At 39.9% G+C, this 22,837-nt stretch overlaps 2 protein-coding genes across 4 annotated transcripts in view; one reads left to right on the forward strand and one right to left on the reverse strand.

The window, feature by feature from the left end:
- The window catches only part of ZNF292 (zinc finger protein 292), a 91,446-nt gene extending 70,605 nt beyond the window's left edge, over positions 1–20,841 (reverse strand). The window contains exons 1-3 of one of the 3 annotated variants that reach the window (XM_078055020.1): positions 20,730–20,841; positions 17,626–17,792; positions 16,934–17,130 (exon numbers count right to left, since the gene is read on the reverse strand). In XM_078055020.1, the coding sequence (XP_077911146.1) occupies positions 16,934–17,130; positions 17,626–17,629 (201 nt within the window). In that variant the 5' untranslated portion in view covers positions 17,630–17,792; positions 20,730–20,841. Of the gene's footprint in view, positions 1–16,933; positions 17,131–17,625; positions 17,793–19,823; positions 20,233–20,729 lie in introns of those variants that run through there. The other 2 variants (XM_078055019.1, XM_036094832.2) reach the window with 2 other exon arrangements.
- On the forward strand, positions 20,261–22,549 carry LOC144379064 (uncharacterized). Its single transcript, XM_078055021.1, has 2 exons — positions 20,261–20,999; positions 21,377–22,549. Exons 1-2 carry the CDS (start codon positions 20,537–20,539, stop codon positions 21,397–21,399), a joined length of 486 nt encoding a protein of 161 aa, XP_077911147.1. The 5' UTR covers positions 20,261–20,536; the 3' UTR covers positions 21,400–22,549.
- The last annotated feature ends 288 nt before the right edge of the window (positions 22,550–22,837 follow it).

Below are 22,837 nucleotides of genomic sequence, written 5' to 3' on the forward strand. Positions count from 1 at the left end.
GTCTCCATATCTGTCCTACTAGCAGTCATGCAGTAGGAGCAAGAAACCAAAACTAAAGCCCCTTCCTTGTGTAGTGTCCCTTCAGTATGCTCTACTAACAAAGCTAAACATCAATCAAAGAAGAAATGCTTAAAGGGTCAAACTCCAATACTGCAGAGCAAGTAACTGAGGTGATTCAGAGCTGAGAGGGAATCTGGTAACTGGGACACTTAATACTCAGGTATCTTCATAAAGGGTAAAGCATGACAGAAACAATAAACTGGAAATATACACTACATTAAATTTGACTAAAAGACAGTAATTAAAATCGGCTGTCACTGCTGTCGTATCTCCAGTACACTCTGAAAATGGGAAAAATAAATCAGGCAGTTATTTAATAATTTATCTCAGAAACATCAGCTACTCATAGCACTATAAACCAGCGGTTTCCAAAGAAAGTATACAGTGAAGTATAGAAAAAACTTCTTGTTCTATTGAATTTATCTAAAACATAAATTTTTAATTTAGTACACAGACTCAAATAACTATATAAGCTGTAATAGTACATATATGTGGTGTGTGTGTGTACACACTCTTTCAAAATATCTTATTGTGCTATACTAACCCTTCTTCTTCTTAGGATGAAATTAATTAACGCCTACCCAATGAGATAAAGTGAAGTGAATGACATAGGCACTGTGATGCAGCATTAGGCTACTACTGACCTGTGTTAGAAGGAAGATCATCTGCTCTGGACCACAAATGACCATGGGTAACCGAAACCACAAAAAGTGAAACGAAGGACAGATAAGAGGGGGACTACTGTGTATACAAACATATACAATTTATAATTAGATACTCCTATACTGAGGTTTCATATTCAAATGTTTACTGGTTGAATACCCAATTAAAAGCTGCATAAAGATCACTGATGCGACAATGACCCTATTTTTCTCCAAGAGTTTTAGGTACTTCTTTGTGCCAAATAAAAGAGACAAAACACACCACAAATGCAGATTTTTTTTTTCTTTTTTAAGATTTATTTATTTGACAGAGAGACAGTGAGAGAAGGAACACAAGAAGGGGGAGTGGGAGAGGGAGAAGCAGGCTTCCCGCCGAGCAGGGAGCCCGATGCAAGGCTGGAGCCCGATGTGAGGCTCGATCCCAGGACCCTGGGATCATGACCCGAGCCGAAGGCAGACGCTTAACGACTGAGCCACCCAGGCGCCCCGAGATTTTTTTTTCTTAATCCAATAAAATAAAGAAATTATCTCGCTTATATGTGGAGGAAAAAAGAGTTATTATGTGGAGATTAGAAACCAATTTCTTCAACAAGTTGCTCCCATTATAGTTCATAAATATGTATTGATTACCTTTAAAAGACTTATACATTACTCAAATAAATTCAAAACTAATAAAATTCCCACCACTGCTAAACAAAGAACCCTAATTAACACATTCTTAAAGAAGGCTATTAACTTAATCTTCACTACAATAGTAAAATGCTTATATTCATTGTTCTGCTTTCCTGATAAATTTAGTTTCAAATTATTAAAGTTTACTATTGTAAATTCCTTCTGTAACCTAAAACAATTTTCAAAAAAACAACACCTACATATTCCTCCCAAAAAAGAAAAAAATGTTTTACTTAGTTTGGGTTTTGCTTTTCCTGTTTTTGTTTGGTTGTTGTTGGTGGTGGTGTTTTAAAGGCTCCACACCCGGCGTGGAGCCCAATGCAGGGCCTGAACTCACAACCGTGAGATCAAGACCTGAGCCAAGACCAAGAGTCAGATGCTTAACCGACTGAGCCACTCAAGTGCCCCTCTTGCTTATTTTTTAAACATTAAATCCTGTTACTTGACTTAGACAAGTTATTTTACTGCTTTGTCCCTTAGCAATCTCATATATAAATAGGAATAGCAACTCTACCTATTTCAGAGGGTTGAGGATTAAAGGAGTTCCTCCCTCTCAATCTCGTTCCCTTTCCGGCCAACATACATACTCACTCTCTCTCTCTAACACACACACACACACACACATACACACTTTTAATAGTTCTGGCACATAGTCAGCATTTAATAAATATAAGCTATTGACTACTACTGATCATGTACTCATGTTTGCTTTATAAGAACTCTATTTGACCAAACTCAATCCTTGCCCGAAAACAGATACCCAATGTTAGAACTGAGATGAAATAAGAGTGGTCAGAACAAACAATTTCAGTAAGTAACAGCCTCTTATAAGCAAAAAATTTACTCTCCCCTCCAATAATTAAAACCACCTATTCAAGGGAAAAAGAAGAGACAAACATCCAACAATATTCAATTACCTATGATTCAGTAAAATAAGGCATGGCCCCTGCTTTTTATTTTTTTTTTTAAAGATTTTATTTATTATTTTATTTGAGGGGTGCCTGGGTGGCTCAGTTGGTTATGCATCTGCCTTCGGCTAAGGTCATGATCTCAGGGTCCTGAGACTGAGCCCCATGTCAGGCTCCCTGCTCAGTGGGGAGTCTGCTTCTCCCTCTGCCCTTCCCCCTGCTCATGCTCTCTCTTTCTCTCTCTCAAATAAAAAAAAAATTTGTTATTTAGGAGACAGAGAGAGGGGAAGGGCAGAAGAAGAGGGAGAATCTCAAACAGACTCCACACTGAGGGCAGGGCTCAACCTCATGACCCTGAGATCATGACCTGAGCCAAAACCAAGAGTCCAAGAGTTGTATGCTTAACCAAATGAATTACCCAGGCGCCCCCTGGCTCCTGCTTTTAAGGAGCTCCAATTTGGGGGTAAGGTGAAGAGACAAATGCAATCATAACACAGAGAAACTATGATAAAAGCCAGAAAAACATACAGTCTAATATAAATATGGGAAATATGTCATTAAATCCATTTAGGAGTGTAGGAAGGCCTCCTTAGAAATTAATACCTAATAATTTTAGCACAGATTAAGGGAAAGAAATGTATAGACATGGGGTTGATAAAAGGAGGAAACACTAAAGGAAAAAGCTAAAGCCAAAGCACAGACATGAGGGAGGATATGAAAAATGCAGTATAAGAACAGAACATAAAGTTCTAAGGCTATAGAGAAGTAAGGAATATGGCTCCCCCATCAGCCAGGCTGGTGCCCTGGGAACCAGGTCATGAAGGTCATGAAGCCAGGTCATCTAGCCACAGAAGGCTAGAGGAAGCAGTGCATGAATAAAATCAACAGAACGTGGTGACTAGGTTGTGGAGGTGAAAGAAGGAGGAACTAAAAATGACTCAAGGTTTCAAAACCTAAATGTAAGTGTGAGTGGGGGCAATGTCACCAATACCAACAGGCTTTCTGTTTGGTGGGGAGTAGAGGAATGTAAAGGAGAGTGGATAAGTTCAATTTCAAACATATTTAATTAGAAGTACCTACTGAACTCCATGAGGAAGAGTTCCATAGGTGGCTGTAAATAGGAGCCAAGAGCTAAGAGCTAAGAAGAGTAGTAAGGTCTAAAAGAATGGATAGATACTGGAAATCCTATTCAGACCAGGTAACAAGAGATGCTGTCAGAATGGATGACTGCTGAAGATTAGTATGTAAAGCATGGATTATCAACCAGGGCATCATGAGTCACTTTCTGGTAAGGGTCCAATCTCAGACATGATGATAAGGTGAGAAAAATGGCTGAGGGTCATTCGCATAAAATGCAAGGAAGAAAAGCACATTTGACGAAATGCCACCAAAAAAATTCTGCAATTTTGGATCTAGTCTTCTTAAATATATTAATTTTAGCTAATAATTACTGTGCTATTCCAGCAGGTGAAAGGAAGAGTCAGTGGAGATGACCAAGGAGCAGTCACAAAGGTAAGAGATTAGGAGAGTCGTGTAAATAAGCTGAAAGGAGATAAACTTAAGATGGGATCACAAACACTTTAAAATGCCAACAGGGGCTGAGCAGGCAGCCACTCCAGCCTGTAGCCATGAATGAGTGCAATACTGCCAGATCTTCTGACTTTCCAAGATAAGCCAAACATCCATATTTCAATATGAAAGCTTGTAATTTTAAAATTCTGGACAATTACATTTTCTTAAAAACAACGCAGCAAATGAAGTAATCTGAGCTGGTGGATTGCTACTTGGATCTACAGTTAATAAAAGTATTACAGATATGCTGAACAAGTGACCTTTAAAAGAACATCTTCTTTAGTATGGTGAGGGGTAGAATCCAAACTGCAATGGAAGGTAAGAAATGAAGACAATAAATAGGGTACTTTTCCAAGATGCATGGCAATAAAGATTAGAAAACGAATTTAAAACGCCCCCTGTATAAGGTAAGAAAGGTCTCATATGTGAAAGAAGGGTTTAAAGAAAACAAAGAAATCTGAAGATAAATGACTAACAAAGCAAAAAGATGAAAAAGACACACACACACCTACAGGCTCAAGGACAGGAGTGATGGAAAGAAAAATGATGAAGACACAATAAAAGTGGAAAGGTTCTCTGAGGGGATGGGGAATCAGCTGCACAGATAAAAAGATCCACTTTCCAGGGAACAGCCACTTCTCTGGAAACCTAAGGAAGAAAATGAAAGATGCAGAGAAAAAGAGATCAAGACTGGGAGGAATGTGTAAAATGGTGCAGGTCTTCTCCATGAACTTTCAAAAAGAATTAAATGTTAGCACTGAGTATATTTGTGGAAGTGTGCATAAGTTTCACTATTATTTAACATTTATTGTTCCTCTGATAAGGTACCATTTCCTTATTCATACTATATATATGTCAGTGCCATGATTCCAGAGAAATAAATGTATTTTAAATATTAGGTACCCAAAAAACGAGTTTATTTAATGTGCCTTAGTATGTAAAACAAAAGTAAGCAGCACAATTAAAACTCTTTAAAAATTAAATAAAATACATGAAAGTTCTCAGTGATGGCTTTATTATGTCTCTAAGACAAGAACATTCATTATGTTCTCCAAAATACAGAGAAGAAAACAGTAAAATGAAGAAAAATAGGGAAAAAAGCCACACCTGTTTAAGAAGAAAATAATGTCAGAAAAGTATGCTTGAACTCCCTTTACAACCTCTGGCAATGGTATTCTTATATGCTAGATTAGTACTTCTCAAACTTTTCTGCAGAGGTAACTTTGTTTTATACATCAAGATATCAAGTAAGACTTTGGGGTAAAGGGAAGGGGTTCCCTTAATTTTTTTTAAGTTTTAAAACCACTATCTAGATGACAATAAAGAGTATTTTACTAACACTAAGATTAATGTTCTTTTACGAGGGAAAATTTCAGATCTAGTCCTCTTAAGTGTATTAATAGCTAGCATTTACTGTGTACTTCCAGCATCATAACATGCTAAGTGCTCAGCAAACATCATACCTGAATCATGACAGCTTTAAGGCAGATATTACCTCCAGTCTGTAGATGAGGACTCAGACACAAAACCAAGCCTCAAGTCCATAAGGAAGTAAGGGGGTTGTAATTCGAATCATAGTTCAAAATCTGTACTTTTAGTTACTATGTAATACTACCTTCTCTCATCCCAGCCTCTCAAATGCCATGTTTAAAATTCTGGAGACAAAGGAAAGGTTTCAATTGTAAAACTAATAATCTTCTCCTGGTACATTCCACACATCAAGTAATCTCTCTCCTGCTCACACCCCCAAAATCAAAAGAATTTTTTATAAACTATTATGAAATAAAATTCCACCTTTTCTAAAATAGAGACTTCAAAAAAGTTGGTAGATCAGTACTCTAATGTTATTTTTCAAGGTGATGATAATAGATGGCATTGAACCTGACAGAATTATTGTTTTCAGATTATGCTAGGTCATTATCATATATAAAACATCAAAGGTATTCCAAAGTAGTCTCTAAGTGTATATGAAAATGCTGCTTTATAACAATCATTTAAAATAACTATGTCTTTGATCAATTCTCACAATGTACCATTTCCATTTCAAGGATAAAGCAGCGAAGTTTTAAGTAGCATATCAAGGGTCATAATAATTCTGTGAAAATTAAAACCAGTGTCCTTAGAATCCCAAGACTTTAATTCACAGTATCTAATGGGCTGTCAAGCAAAGTATGTATGAAAGAAAGAATGTAAAGAGTAGGTTTTTCCATTAAGTAAAACAAGATCTATAAAAGACGATTCTCAGGGTTGGGGGGGGGCGGGGAGTCAAACACCACAAATGGTTTCATTCAAGATAAGTAAATCCTCAAAGGTCTTTTTGGTGTTAAAAATAATTTCTCTTTGGCAGCATTTGCAACATCAGGTCACCTTTTCAGAAATATTTTATAAATAGGTCACAATATTGAATATGCTAAGTGTGACTTGCCAACATACTCAGTTTTACATAATAGGGTGAATTCTTAATTACTAAAGAAAGAGCAGTTATGACACGAGCATTCAGAACTGTTTCCTATAAAATATCTTCATGCTGACCATGAAGTTCATGATCAATTTGTTTGAGGATATAAATTTTATTCATAGTATCTGCTGTTACATGCAATATCCCACTTTAGGCAAGTAACTTTTTTTTTTTTTAATTTCCCTAATAGAGCTTTAAAATAAAGTTATACAGGGGCACCTGAGTGGCACAGTTAAGTGTGGGACTCTAGGTTTCAGCTCAGATTGTGAGATGGAGCCCCAAGTTGGGCTCTGCACTCAGCATGGACTCTGCTTAAAGACACTCTGTCATCCTCTCCCTTGTGCCTTCCCCAACCCCCCTCGCCGCAGCACAGTCACACTCTCTCTCTGAAATATATAAATCTTTAAAAAAAATAAAGTCATGCAAATATGGTTTGGATAAGTTGTGGTAAGTCACAAGATCAAACCTAAGTATCAATTTTAGTAAGTATTTTATTAAACTTTGTTTTATTCTTTTGAAATATAATCTTGTGAAAGTTTTGTTCAAAAAATTAAAAATAAAAATTTGTATTTTTCAGAATATAAATTGACAAAATGATAATGCTTTTGAGTTAAACATACAATGTTTCAGGTTTTTTATTGTCTGAGACCATATTTGCAAAAATTAGGGAAAGATCAAGAATATGTACAAATATTTATACAAAGAATACAAAATGTAAGCTATTAATTTGGAGAAAAAATTCTAAATGCCTCATTTTGATGATAATGGCTCATCTAAAAGAAGCAGTAAAATCATTCTTATTTAATGAAAATAATTTTCTCTCAAAAATCACAAATATCTGCTTCAATTAACTTTGGTAAACTAAAATTACCACAGGAATTAATTTAAATATCTAATACGCTTTTTTTTTTTTTAAGATTTTATTTATTTATTTGAGAGAGAGAGAGAATGAGAGACAGAGAGCATGAGAGGGAGGAGGGTCAGAGGGAGAAGCAGACTCCCTGCCAAGCAGGGAGCCCGATGCGGAACTCGATCCCGGGACTCCAGGATCATGACCTGAGCCGAAGGCAGTCGCTTAACCAACTGAGCCACCCAGGCGCCCTAATACGCTAACTTTCTAATAGCCCTATAAAGTTGGGATGGGAATCCAGTCAATTATTAATTACCACTTTTAAATTCAGATACCTCTTTTTAAATATAAAACCTGTATCTGAGAATTATGAAGTTAATATATAACGTTGCCTATGTCAGGCATCAAAAAGGATGCCAAATATTCCATATGAATACATTGTCCAGATATGTGAACTGCTTCATTTTAGCCATTTAACCAAATATCTCTGTCTTCCTAAACAAATGCCTAATAAAATTTAACATCTTCTGATGATTCAGTGTCATACTAAACAATTATTATATAGTAATGATGAGATCCTAGGAGGCAATTTGGATTAAGTGAGATATTTAAACAAACTGAATGGTATTTAATCCTATGATCTCACAGGTCTTCAGAATAAACAATTCACTGTTAGTAAAGCATCTAACAGTTCTGAACATTAATTCTCTTTCTGAACATTAATTCTCTTCATCTTCAATCTTAGTAAAGCCTCTAACTCCAAAAGAAAGCATAAGCTAAAGATCTTGTCCAATTAGAGAGGCGCTCATATCTGAAATCAAATCCATTTGGCTTTCCACTACATAACACTGCTCCTCTAAGCAAAATCACAAAGTAAGTAAAACGAACAGGGATACTTGTGAGGAATGAAGAGACCAATTTAGATGGAACAGAAAGTTCCTGTTGAACAGTGAAAGGATGGTAAAAAAGTAAACAGAGCAAGCAGAGACCGTGGCTGAGGCTTAAATTTGTATGTTATCTTATGCACCAGAATTTCTCAAATTGGGTTCCATGGCCATAATGCTGGGTTTCTAGCATTCACAGTAAGAAATTTAAAACTGTATTTTAATTTTGATGCTCCTCCTAAATAAACTGTAAGAATGTTCTGAATCAGCTAGACTAGAAGGTCACCTTAGAACTTAGGACTGCCTGCCTACCTTTCTGCTTACTACTAAACGGAGCACAGTGATCCCCCTATAAGTAGTATTTTTCAAACTGTTGGTTATGACTATTCAGTGACTATAAAATCAAGAGCAGCTTTGCAAAACAATAATAAATAAAACAGAACGCATCACACACCTAGTAAGGATAAGTACTGTTTTGTGATATTTTTGTTTCAGTGTAACAACTAGGTGGTGAAGTTAAAAAAAAGTTACATCTTACTATAAGCTGAGTCAAAACTTGTAACTCTAAGATCTAGACTTACTCTCTTGGGTTTCTGCAAACTCAAACTTGAGAAACACTGTTACAAGTATTGGACTGCCAGTTAGGTAGAAAGATAAAAGCAGGATACTGGGGACTTTCACAAATTGAAAGTAAGGTTAAAAGCAAGTTCACCAGTTACAAAAAAAAAAAAAAAAAAGAAGGCTGAAGGTAGGACAAGACCTAGGATGCTATTATTGGACTACACAACGTTCAGACAGCATAAAACACCAAACTGAGACCATACTTAATATTAAGGTAAAACTACTGTAAATAAAGAGGTTGTTCTACAAATTTCCCAAAGTTTGAGTGATGTAGTGGAGACACCCTTCTTCTACTTAGAGACTGAGATTAGAAAACGGGACTGGAAACCTTTAGCCAATCTAAAAGAAAAGGAGCAAAGAGATGTGCTTTGATTACAGAATATGGATTGACAAGAAAAAAAGTAGAGGCAGGGCTACAGAGAGGAAAAATTGAAATCTGACCTATAAAAGTGCCTGACATTGCAGTGGGGAATAAAGAGAATTGGGATATGTGGTAGATTGTTATGTTATAGAAAGAATCACATTTCCTTGTACCCCAAAGAAGCTGGGTTTACCACTTTTGTACCCAAAAGGACCTTGGCAAACATGACACAAGCAGAGCTTAAAAAGCAGTTGTGCAAGAGAACTTGTTCTCTTCTTGCCATGTAAAGAAATCCCAGGTAACCTTACTAGATGGTAAGACTGGAGCAGATGAGCCAACCCAACTGAGGAACTTTGACCAACCCACCTGACAACAAGACAAATGAGTGAGACCATCTGGGACCATTCCATCCCAGACAACCTACCAGCTGACAGCAAACCACCCAACAGACCCATAAATTTGTGAACATTAATAAAAACAGCTAGTCTTCTGGGCCACCTGTCTGGCTCCATTGGTAGAGCATGTGACTCTTGACCTTGGGGTAGTGAGTTCCAGCCCCACATCAGGGGTAGAGTTTACTTAAAACAAACAGACAAACAAAAAAACAGCTGTTCTGAAGCCACTATGTTTTGGGGTAGTTTGTTACACCACAATAAAACTGCTACAGGATACTTCAAGAAAAACCAAAGTTGGGGGTGCCTGGCTCGCTCGGTCAGTAGAGCGTGTGATTCTCAATCTCAGGGTGTGAGTTCAAGCACCACACTGGGCACGGAGCCTACTTAAAACACAAACACCTAAGGCTGTAACATTCTGAACTTCTTTTTGTGTGTTTCAATGTCCCAAATTTAGGAGGGTGAGTCTTTAAGCAATGTAACCATATATTATCTATACTTAAAAGGTTAATTAAAATTCCTTTTCGGATCCTAAACCCTTACTCTGGTTCTCATCTATCTTTTCTACCCTATTTTTCGACCCAACCCCTGACATTTTTCTCCAAGATGCCAGTTTGAAGTTGTTCCATTTTTCTGAGTGTTTATTCCCACCCTTCTCACTTCTGTTTACTTATCCAAATTGATTCAAGACTCAATGTAAATAAGTGTTTTCCTTTCCTGATCAATTTTTATTAAATTAACTTCAAAATGCTCTTTACACTCCACTTACTGTTATTTATCACTAGATACTTTAATATCTAATACTATTGCTTAACTGTTAACATATGCATCAAATTTGTAAGGGCTCTGAAGGCAGAGATCTCCATAATTCTCCATAGCTCCTTTAGTGCTCCCACATGACAAATTTAATTACCTAATTAAAATAAATTAAGAAAGGGGCACCTGGGTGGCTCAGTTGGTTAAGCGTCTGCCTTCTGCTCAGGTCATGATCCCAGAGTCCTGGGATAGAACCCCACATCGGGCTCCCTCCCACATCTCCCTCTGCCTGCTGCTTCCCCTGCTTGTGCTCTCTGACAAATAAATAAATAAAATCTTTTAAAAAATGAATAAATTAAGAAAAAATATATGTAACTGACTGAATTTTAACACATCTTCTTGGCTAAATATGCATACTCACAGACCATAAAGGTTTTTTTTTTTTTTTTTTTTTTTTAAGATTTTATTTATTTATTTGAGAGAGAGAGAATGAGAGACAGAGAGCATGAGAGGGAGGAGGGTCAGAGGGAGAAGCAGACTCCCTGCTGAGCAGGGAGCCCGATGCGGGACTCGATCCCGGGACTCCAGGATCATGACCTGAGCTGAAGGCAGTCGCTTAACCAACTGAGCCACCCAGGCGCCCCATAAAGTTTTTGTAATGTAAAGTTAAGGGGGAAAAAGGTAACATATTTCTTCTCAGGCACACTGTGCAACTCTCAATACTAAAAAAGAAATAATGAATCAAGAGATGTTCCTGGAAACAATATATAGTTAAAAAGTTATATGGGGTATGTAACAAATGCATTAATAAAAAACAAACTTTCCATTTTATAAATGACGCTCCTCCCATAGTGACTGGTTAATTTTATGAACTGGATTTATGTGTGGGAGTTGGAAAAAAGTAAGGTAATTTCTCAACTTTGACAGAATTTCAAAGAAAATAAATACAGCAGCAGCTTCATATAGTTAAGAACATATATTTTCAAAAATCCTTGGTTTTGCAGGTTAGTCATATAAAATATTATGAAGGGCAATTGCAGAATACATCTTATCTTCCTCCATTTCAAATTAGGACCAGGAAGCGTCAAGAAGGAGGCAAGCAAAATTTGGTAAAGTCTTCCTTTGCTAAAATTGGCATAAGCATATTCTGGAAAGTGGAATATCTCTAATATGCAATCATACTAATTATGAGCATTTAAAAAATTATTTCCCTTGAGCATTACCTACACTTTTAAAGTTTAAATGACTTATTACTCCCTCAATACCTAAAGTAATTATCACTAATTAACAAGCAAGCCATCCTTTCTTCCCATTTGAAGTGTCCTAAAAATTAACTTAAGATACCCTCTAATAATCAAAAGAAAAAAAGTCTAGCTTTTTTTTGAGGAAAGTGAGCATTTTCAAAACACTTGCCATATAACAAAGCTAAACAGAAGATGCAGGTAAAACAATCAACTCGTACCAAACAGATGAAACAAAAATATATTCTGAAATATTTTAACTTTATAATTTAAATACTCAGAAGCTCTCCTAACAGTTTTATTTTGATTTTTCTTCTTATTTCAATAAGGCATCAGTTAATAAAAGCACTAAGGTCCAGCTCAAATCCTATCTCAGTAAAGCCTTCTCTGATATCCCAGCCAGAAATGCTTACCTCCTACTTTGAACAATTTATTGAAATTACTCTACATAAAATTAACTTATTAAATAGCCACCAATAATTAACTGATTAAACACAGCCATAAACTGGAATTATTACGGTTTATTTTTTTAAGATTTATTTATTTATTTGAAAGAAAGGAGAGAGCCTGAGCAGGGGGACTGGGAGAGGCAGACTCCCCCCTGAGCAGGGGGTGCCCGCTTCTCCCTCTCCCTCTACCTGCCACTCCCCCTGCTTATGTGCGCTCTCTGTCAAATAAATAAAAATCTTAAAAAAAAAAAAAAAAAGGCCACAGATTTACATGAGGAGCTATGGAATGATCTCGAAGATATATTTTTTTGGTAAATAAAAGCAAGATGCATTGTACAGTGTGTCCTCATCTTAATTTTTTAAAAAGAGCAAACATGTATTTCTGGAAAGAGGGATAAAAAACTATTAAGGGACTATCTTTGTTGGGGGTGACAGGAGGTCTGGGATGGGAAGATCAAGTTTTTGTTATATGCCCTTTCTCTGTTTGAATTTGTAAAAAAAAAAAAAGAAAAGAAAAAAAATCAGTACACTACACCTACACTTCTATTTTTAAAGATTTTATTTATGTGCCAGAGAGAGAGAGGGCACAAAAGCAGGGGGAGCAGCAGGTAGATACGGGGCTCGATCCCAGGACCCTCGGATCATGACCAGAGCGGAAGGCAGACGCTTAACCAACTGAGCCACCCAGGCATCCCTATACTACACTTTCAATTAAAAAACAGAATAAAAAATAAATTTGTTAATGATACACTGCCTTTTGACACCTCTTCAACTGTCATCTTGAAATTTTATTTAAATCTTATTTTATATACAAGAGTCTTCTGTATCTTATATCTCCTGCTAACATCTAAATCCAATCTTTGCATTAAATGCTTTCTTAAAAATACAGAATTTTAATTATCTCAAAAGGTCAAATCTGTGCTTTAATCAGGATAATTAAGAATGCTGAAATTGCTACCCTCTTACCCCAGTAAAACTGAATTGTTTTAGTAATTGTTTAAGTAATTGCTTGTAATTTCTACTAAGGAAGTAGAAATTTTCTTGACCTCTCAAGCTCAGTGTGAATTTAAATATGGTTGAACAGCATTTACCTGGACCTGTTCCAGATTAGCTACACTTCTTAATATAACTATATTATCTTAACATGAAAAGATTATAACTAAAAAAAGTCTTAATATATTATTTTTCTTTCTGTTCAGTGTTTCTCAAAAGAACACTGCGGGTATTTAGGCAGAGGAATACATTTCAATGGGGTGGGACTATCCTAATCACCTCAGAAAATTTAGTATCCATGGCCCACGGGCACTAAATGCCAGTATCACATCTGCAGACACTGCAATGACAGAACAACTGACCCCACGTATTTTCAAATGCCCTTGAAGAGAGAACTTCAGGGGAAAAAGTACTAGGCAGTTGAGACACATTGCTTATATGAATTAAATAAGTGTGTGCATGTGTGCACATGTGCAAGATACAAACATATTTCCAAAACTGCCATTCAATCTCTTAAAACAATTATCGGCCACCAGAAGATAAATGAGCAAAACCAGTCACAACTCATGTATTAATCAACCAGTCATCCAGTCCTGCATATAATGCTGTCAACAAATACTATGTCCTGACAAACCGTTCTTCAACTATTACAATGGCTTAACTTTTTAAATGAATAATTATTTTAAAATTCTTTTAGAACAATTCTTCTATTGAAATGCTTCTGTTTAAACTCCCAAATAAATAACCTTTCACTGTACTGCACTGATCTCCTAAATAAAAGATATAAATCACAGTTTACAACAATTAGTAGTTGTCTACCTTCCTTCAAAGACTGTAGGCCCCTTGAAGCCAGGGACCATGATGATGATTGCCTGGCCCACAGTGTAGGTATTCAATAACAATGTTGAGTGAGTGAGTGAATACTGACCCCGTCTAATACAATAAATAGTCCAAGAAGTTCCAATTATAATCAATTTTTATGTATAGTAATGATCCTCACACAAATAAATCCAAGAAATTATTTCTGGTTATCCTATATTCTTATTCTAAGTTGATTTTAAGGAAATCAGTGAAGTAATCTACATTACCCAGATTAAAGCTAGCTTGTAAAGATTTAAAGAAATTTGAGATTTTTGACAGGCACTCCCTTATACTCATCCTCTACCACCCTCCCCTCCTCCTACTTAACTTCAAGCAAATGTTCAGGTAAACAAGTAAAAGTGGGGCGTACTTCCAACACAATATAAAGAACAAAACAATTCTGTTTACAGTAAGAAAAACTTATTTTATGTTTCTATTTTACTTCTCAGAACTCAAGAAATCTGTTATATTGTACTTCATTCAAAAAGAAAGAAAATCTATAAACTAGGATGCATAAGCAACTTCTTCTTTTGTAGGTTTCACTATATTCTCCAGAAACTCATCTTCTGCTGAGGTAAAAATTCAAAATATAAACTAGTTCATTTTTAAAACTAATTCATTCTTTAAAATACATGCAACAATAAGGATTACACAAGCACTAAGTGTTAACAGGTACAGAATATTAAGTCTGAAACCCACTAACTGACAATTATTGTTCATCTTTGCCTTTCTGAAGCATGTGAATATCACAGTTTTACAGAAAAAGCTTACAAAGAAAAAAGCTAATCTCAAGGTTAGAAACAAGACATAATTTCTGGCTCCTAGCATTTCCAGTACTGTTTTTAAATTGCTCCAATAAATTCTTTGTTAACCACTGCTTTGCTCAACTCATATCCGAACGTTAAGTAATAATGGCTAGGATACAATTTTAAAGAAACAATTGTTTCAAGTTACTGCCCACTTGACCAAATCACTAAAACAAACAGATTATTAAAACAAAAAACAAAAAAAAAACCCCATAGCATTTGTTATAGAGGGGATCAAGTATCAGATACATTCTGTAACTGTTCAAGTAATGGAGATTACTTTTAAATACATTTAAATTATTGTGGGATTTTAATGCATGAAATAGTTCATTATTCTTGAAATCCAGAAACCCAGCATGTTTTATTACTGTTTCCTGTAGCACTGGTCAATAAAAACTATATACATGTTATAAAACTAATCACTTAAAACACAGTAAATTCCTTTTATATTGATAAAAAAAACAATGGTGTTTCATCCATTAAAAATACTTTTTAAAGTGACAACTTTATGATATTCCATACACTCAAAAAAGTCCAACCTGCATGAGATTTCCATTTTCCCAGAATCACTAATCCTGCTTATAAATACTGCTCGCCAAGAATATTTACGGTAATTAGCCTTAAACCCATCAGTGGATAATGCTATCTGAAAAGTATCTTTCAGCAAAGCTAGACTTTAATACTTTTCACCGGTTAAAGCAGACTTTACTTATAAAAGAAACAGTTCCTTTTATGGGTACTTCAAGTATTCTTTTACACCAAAATAAATCTTTATATCTAAAAGACCAATTAACAATGAGTTGGCGCTGCCAGGGTAGGTCAAAATGGCAAATTTCAACAATTCTTTAAAACAAGGATTCAAAGGAATGATGGAATCTCTAATTCTGCCATAGGTATTCATCAGACCTCTATTACCTTAAGTGGGGAGCTTTCACATTGCATAGACTCCTACACAAGTCACCACTTGATCTCACAAAGTTTTTTTTTTTTTTAAGATAATGAAGTACTATCAAATAATTAGTGACAATAACGTGCATACATTAATGGAAAAATTTTTTGTATGGGTTCAAGTATCCTTGATCTTCTAAAGGAAAGATTTCTGAAGACTAAAAATTAAGTGAAAATGTAATCTACTCGGGGATTCTAAAATAGTCCACCCATTGTTCGGCCTTAGGCTCATTATCTTTCCAAAACAACTTCTCTATAATGATACATTGACAAGTTAACTCTAAATGTGACCTGTATAAATTGTCTTTTTCCTCCTCGAGACGACAATCTAACCAAAATCTTCACCGCAGCCAGCAGCAGCTCCTTGAAATTTCAAACTAACTGGAGGGTTTGTAATCAGGTCCAAATGTAGACCCAAACTCTCCGATTTCTATCGAGCAAACAGTGCTTTTAACGTTCCAAATCCTGGTTAGAACGCAGTTACTGGAAAGCAGTGTCCTTGTTCAAGAAAAGAAGGAAAGGTCTGAAACTGCCCTGAGCACCGGTCCACAAGAACCTCAATCCTCAAGAACCTCCGTTTCACCAGGAGGCCAAATAGGGAAGGCTCCAAATAATAGGGGCGGTGGGGAGACAGGGGAGGAAGCGCAGAGGAAACCGTACTCCTCGAAGGGTGAAAGCAAAAGAGAAGCAGACTCTGGAAAGCCGCCCCACAGGATACAGGGAAGAGCTCCTCTCCTCTACCGAGGAGAGCAACCTTTACCATGGAAGCGGTGCACCAAGCAAGCAAAGGCAGGAAGGGACAACCTCTGCGCCCCCACCCCAGAAGGTCTCGGCCAGCTAGAAGGGGTCGGCGGGGACTGTTCCTCTGAACATCAACAAAGGCCCCTTCAGTCCTAAGGCGAAACTCGAACAACAAAGGCCGGGAGACAGCGAGGACGGGGCCGGGGGCGGGACGGATGAAAGCAGGGGGAAGCAAAGGAATCAAACCAGTGGGGGCGGAGGCCCGTCGGAGTGGGAAACCAGAGGCGCAGAGGCGGGGGGCGCGGTAATCCCCAGTGCACAATAAGAGGAGGAGGAAAAAGAAGACCTGGCCTCCATTCCTCCTTTACCCTCTCCCTGCGGAAAAGAGGACTTCAGTCCTCGGCCGTCTACATCTCCTGGGCCTCGGGGACCACGCAGTCCCGAGTTCGGGGAAGGGAAGGGGAGGGGGGATTTTCCGCCCTGACCACAACTCCCTTCCCCCAGTCGGGAGCTGCCGACAACAACCGCCACAACGGCAGCCACACAAAGGCGCCTTCCTCGTACTCCCCGCTCCCGCCTGGGCGGCGGCGCCAACGATGCCAAAGAAGAGACGACCACCGCTCAGCCCCCAGGCGCTCGCTCGCCCTCTTCCCCCTCTGGCTGGGGAAAAGGGGGAGGGGACCCCCAGGCGCCCTCACCTGGCACAGCTGCTGACAGTACTCCGTGGCCGCTTCCACGGCCGGCACGCGGCTCTCCCGCAGCTGTCGCTCCAGCTCCTGGAGCCGCTCGCCTAGGCGCTGCAGCTCCGCGACGCAACCGCCTCCGCCACGACTCAACCTCTCCTGCTCGGCCTCTTCGTCCGCCATCTTCACACCCCGCTCCGTCGCGTACGCACCTGGGTCACGTGATAACACAATGCCACGTTCGGCGGGGTCACGTGCCGGGCGCGCTCGCACGCCGCCGAGCACGTACAAAGGGCCTGGTGGGGAGGATGGGGGAGAGGGGAGAGTGGCGCGAGGGAGCCCGAGGGAGGTGAAGGGAAGGGGAAAGGAAGAGGGCGGGGTTGGGGCGGTGCGGAAAACCGCGGTTTACTTACCCAGAGCGGGAAGTGGGCTGCAGCGGCCGAAAGGGGCGGGCCGGTGGAGGCCTGCTCTCGGTCACGTGGGCCCCGCGACTGGGGGTGGGGGAAAGCCTGGGGAGGGGCTGCCCTCTCGAGTGTCCCGATTCCGGCGTCCCTTTCCCCAGTCCCCGAAGTCTTCTACGGACATTTGCCCCAGTTCCCCAAGAGGATGGGTGAGAGAAAGCTCTGGGTGGGCCGGGGCAATGGCTGCATATGCGGTTGGCCTGTAGGCAAGCCAGAACAGGGGAAAAGGGAGAAGGTAAAACCTACCCATGGACCGCAAGCGTGAGAGCCAAAGCGGGACTACGAACTGTCAAAATTGTCTCTGCCTTCTCACCAGGCGGGGGAGGAGGGATCTAGTTCCCGAGGTGCCAGATCTCATCCCACTAGGCTCTCCTCTTCAGCCCCAAGAACGCCTCCCCTTGGAAACACAATCTCTAGGGGGTGGAGGCAACAAAGAAAAATAACAATTGGATCAGAGCAGAATGAGGTTCAAATCCTCAGTCCGGAAAACGGAGAGAACTCATGAAAAGCACAGCTTAAAAGATTTCGCTCTATGAAATTGTGGACGTTGTAACCAGATGATTTTTAAACCACGAAAACATTTCTAAATTAAGTGATAGCCAACTAATCTGTTTCACTGTGATTTAAGACTTTCTCCTATACACTACAGAAATCACCATCACTGAAAACACTCTACATGAAAGCTCTTGAAAAGAAAGTAGGTCAAGAAAAAAAAAAAAAAAAACAATAAGAACTCCATTAAAATCACAACGAAGGAGGGGAAATTGATGCTAAAATAAAAGAGCAAGGTTACCAAGAATTATAAATTCAACAGCATTTTTTTCCTGGTGCTGCAAATAGAGATGGCATTCTCAACCATATTTCATATGGTTACCTGAAAGGAATGAATACGTGACACTTGAACAAAACAGTAGAAGAGGTACAACAAAAAGTCAAGTCCTTAACCCTAATGTTCAGAATAATGAATATTTTGTTAGTAGTAGAAAATTAGACAAGCTGCTTATCTTTCTTAAAACTGAATGGTCTACAGAAATTCAGAAACAATGATACTGATCAGGCACCTAGTCTTTTCACTATCATTCCAAGTGAAGTATATTTTTCTAGTACAAGAATTTAAAATAAGAATTCCTATTGTGTGCAGCATCCTCTTCCAGAGATGTCTAGCAGCTACAGAAAATATTCTAGGTAGTATGTTGTCCAGAATGAATGTTTTGTAATGCATCAGTGGTAGCAACATCTGTTAAGTGCCAGTGTATAAGGGGAGTGAGCACAACTGAATCCCTTATGAAAAACAGTATCAGCTAAAATATTAGTACAACATGTGTAGTGATATTACATATTAACAAGACAAGTTCTTCAAATATCTACTTATGGAAGAGTCTGGGGAGTACATTAAAAGGCTAAGGAGTGGGTATATTTTTTAAAGTATCACTGATAGCTGAAAAAGCAACAATTAAGACAGCTAATAGATTTTAATATTTGCAGCTCACTTTCCCAAGTGAAGTATTTTAGACACCCAAAACCAGGTTTCTCCAATTTATGTTATTTTAGGATGATGGTGCAAATATAAAAAGTGAGAAATATGAAATTAGCCAAATGTACCAGTAAATCAAAAAAATAGATATCAAAAGTTTAGCCAAGGCATATTTTCAGTTCAAGTATAATGGCTTATACCACACCTAATCTACAGAAAGAAAGAAAAACGGAAAAAAGAAAGGAAAATACATGAAAAGAGAAATATATCCAAATACTGATTTAAAAAAATATCCTGAGAATGTAGGTCATTCCCACCTCTTGCCCAGGATAGCTCTAAAACCAAGGAGACTTGATTAGCAAATTGATTCTGAGCACTCTTAAGGTCTTGCAAATGTCCCTCATCATGAACGTCTAAGTCCTTCACTTTTATCCGTTATCTTTGAGCTCCACCTCCCCATTCCTCTGTTTTAGAGCCTACAGGAAATGGAAGGACTAGGAGTGAGTGGTGTTATATTTAATCATCATTTACTGAGTATTTATGCACATGCACTGCTTGGTTTGGGAAAATCAAAGGTGAATAAAAACTATTCCTGCCTTGAAGAAGCTTACAATTGTGATGAAGAGTCACCTGTAAAGGCATTATTTACAACATGACAAGTGTTCTATTATGAAAATGTGTGTAGATTCAACTCAGAACACAATAGTCTGAGGTGCTAACTAGAATGTCTACAGAATCTCAACAAAGTACAGGTTTTTAATTAAATGAGAAGGATTGGAAATACTCTCCCTTACGAGGTCGTGGAGATCTCAGAAATCTCATTCTTATCCATAGAAAACATGTATCAACAAGTACACGACTGGTTTGTACCTAAGTCCATTTGTTCTTAAATACCAAACTGTCAGTTCATTACAGAATCATTACACACACACACACACACACACACACGCGCACACACACCCCTACTTACTGAGACGTTCCTGGGGGAATTCGGAGGCCTGTTCCATCGAGAAACAAGAATAAACCCTAGGGCCAAGAGAATCCTTCTCTCTGGGGAGCTCAGTGTCTGCACAGCGAATGCCCGTGCCCATTTTGGGCACAGCGCGACTGCTATGGACATGATCTAATCATATGGACTTTCACTCCCAAGAGGCTCTATTTCAGAGTAAATCTGAGAGACCGGAATAGACCCTTACCCCACTCCTGCGATCAATAAAGCTGGGAAAACCTTTAGGGGACAGGTGTGTTTGCTTTCAGTCCACCTGTGCCTGCCTGCTTCGCGAGTTGCCCTGCCTGCCCAGGCCTGCACCTCGCCAGTGCACATTTTTTCGCTAGAATTCTTGAAATAGCAGGGCCCAGGGGCAGGAAGGGAGCTGGGTTGTGCCTGCTAACAGAGCCAAGGGCCGTGCCAGGGATGCAGCGAGCGCGGTGTTGGCAGAAAACGGATCGCGGAGGGGTGAGGCCGGGCAGGTCCTTCCCACCACGGGCGCAGAGAACCACCGCAGCCGGGCCCCCACCCCAACACGCAGGGAGAGAGCGCAAGGCCAGGAGGTAGCAGAGACAGCGTGCCGCTCTCGAGTGGCTGTTTCTCCCTTCCCCGGCTCTCTCCCTGGGCACCCGCGGCCGAGAAGGTCCACAGGACCAGAGCCGGACCAAAGCTCGGCTCCGCTCCGCTGACCCTGTATGCGGGTCTCCAGTCGGCGGAGGCCAGACTTGGCTCCCCGGACCGTGGCCCATCGCTCGCTAGCCCGGCAGCCGCGGGAGCGCTTGCGTCCTCGGTCCTGGGGCCGCCGCCGCCGCCGCCGCCGCCGCCGCCGCCGCCGCCGCCGCCGCCCGCGCGCAAGCGACCAAGCCTTGGCCAAGGCGGCTTTCCCACCTAGCACTGCAGATCAAGTCCACAGAGCGGCTGTGTCTCCTGGCCCGGGAGCAGCGGCCGCCGGGGGGCCTCCAGGCCCAGAAATGCTGGAGCCTCAACAGGGCGCGGCGGGGCGCTGGGCCTCCGGAAACCGACCGGGAGGGGATGCTCCAGTCTGTTCTGCGGAGGCCGCGATGCGGGCACTGCTGCTTGGTCTCTGGCAGGCTCAACCTGCTCTCTTCCAAAGAGCTGGGCCAACGGCCCAGACAGGCCGCCTCCTGGAACTCAGAGGTGAGGGCTGGAGTCTGTCTGGGGTTCGGTCCAGTAGAAAGTATCCCCAGAGTCTGGGAACCACTGCCGTGCCCAGAGACACAAAGAAGGAGCATGGGTTTGAAGCTCTATTGGCATCGGTTAAAAATATACCACACTTTGACAAGGAAGACATTTTTCTTGAGAGGAACAGTGAGGGGAGTAAAATAATATGTTGAAAACACGAGGCAGGTGCTGTTCCACATGCTGAAATGATTCCAAAGGCACCGGGACACAGGACCCACATTTAGGAGGATTAATTTTAGTCCTTGAGTTGTCCCAGAAAGAAGATGGACAGGTAATTAAATGAGGAGGGATATTTTTATTGCCTATTTGGATAATTTTTTTTCTTTCCACAGGAGGAAAAGCCACATATGAATGAGAAAGAGGAACAACACCTTAAGGAAATGCTTTTTAATACAGCCTCAATTATTCAAACTTATAAATTAACCAAGGTGAAAATAATCACTAAAGCAAAATAAAATTTGGAAGCATGAAAATAGTATGCACTGTTTCTGTATAGAATCCTTGAGTTAGTTCACAGTATCTCTCCAAAGAAGCAAAGAGAGAAATGTAGAAAGTGACTTTCTTTTCTTATATTTCTGTTTTAATCACTATCTCATTTACCTCATTGGAAATCCATCAGAGAGTATTACTTTTGTGGCATGAAGGGTCAGAAATGTTTTCTCTGCTAGGTTCTAGTGATTAAATAGTTATGAGACAGATTAACAGGAGAAAACAAAGTTCAATAACATGTATACCTCCTGTATCCTTGGAACAGACCCGGGAAAACTGGAAGCCGGGGTATGGTTGTTATGCAGATCTAAGTCCTGGTCTTTTCTCGTGATATGAGTTTCTAGAGGTTGAATCATCCCCTTCTTCCAGACACAGTGAAGGATGGAGACACTCTTACAAATGGAGATTTCCCTTATAAGTATAAATGTCTCTTACAAAAGAGTAACTTTGGGGCACCTGGGTGGCTCAGTCATTAAGCATCTGCCTTCAGCTCAGATCATGATCCCAGGGTCCTGGGATGGAGCCCTGCATCGGGCTCCCTGCTCCGCGGGACGCCTGCTTCTCCCTCCCCTACTCCCCCAGCTTGTGTTCCCTCTCTTGCTGTGTCTCTTTCTGTCAAATAAATAAATAAAATCTTAAAAAACAAAAAAAGTAACTTCTACTCAGTTCTCAGAGCTTACCTGTGTCTGCTGTTTCTTAAAAATAACCGGTTTAAGGGGCGCCTGGGTGGCTCCATCGTTAAGTGTCTGCCTTCAGCTCAGGTCATGATCCCAGGGTCCTGGGATGGAGCCCCTGCATCGGGCTGAAGCCTGCTTCTCCCTCTCCCACTCCCCCTGCTTGTGTTCCCTCTCTCGCTGTGTCTCTCTCTGTCAAATAAATAAATAAAATCTTAAAAAAAAAAAATAACTGGTTTAAGATAATCCACAGGCTAAGAGACACATTTTGGGGTAATAAATTCTGCCGCCCTTTAGTCCCACCTTTGAAACTTTAAATAAGAAATTTCACAATCAAGAAGCCTGAGTTGCTCCATCTCACTGAAGCTGTCTCTTAGTCCTGACAATTGGTCAGTTCAGTTAAACACTCGCGTCTCATTTCAGAAGGCAGTCTAGGTGGGATCCCAAAGTTAGGCCTATATTATGCAAGCAATCAGGTAATTAACAAGAACCATTTCTGTGGAAACAAAAGAAAAGCAAAGGTTAATGATTGGAGCAAATTATAAATCAGTCTGAGCCCAGGGGACAGTCAGTCAGGATTTCTAGTTGTCAGGGTTGGAAGCATCTTCGGATGGAGTGAGGGGAGGCAAT

This window comes from Halichoerus grypus, chromosome 9 (assembly GCF_964656455.1).
Source record: "Halichoerus grypus chromosome 9, mHalGry1.hap1.1, whole genome shotgun sequence".
Taxonomy (NCBI): Eukaryota; Metazoa; Chordata; class Mammalia; order Carnivora; family Phocidae; genus Halichoerus; species Halichoerus grypus.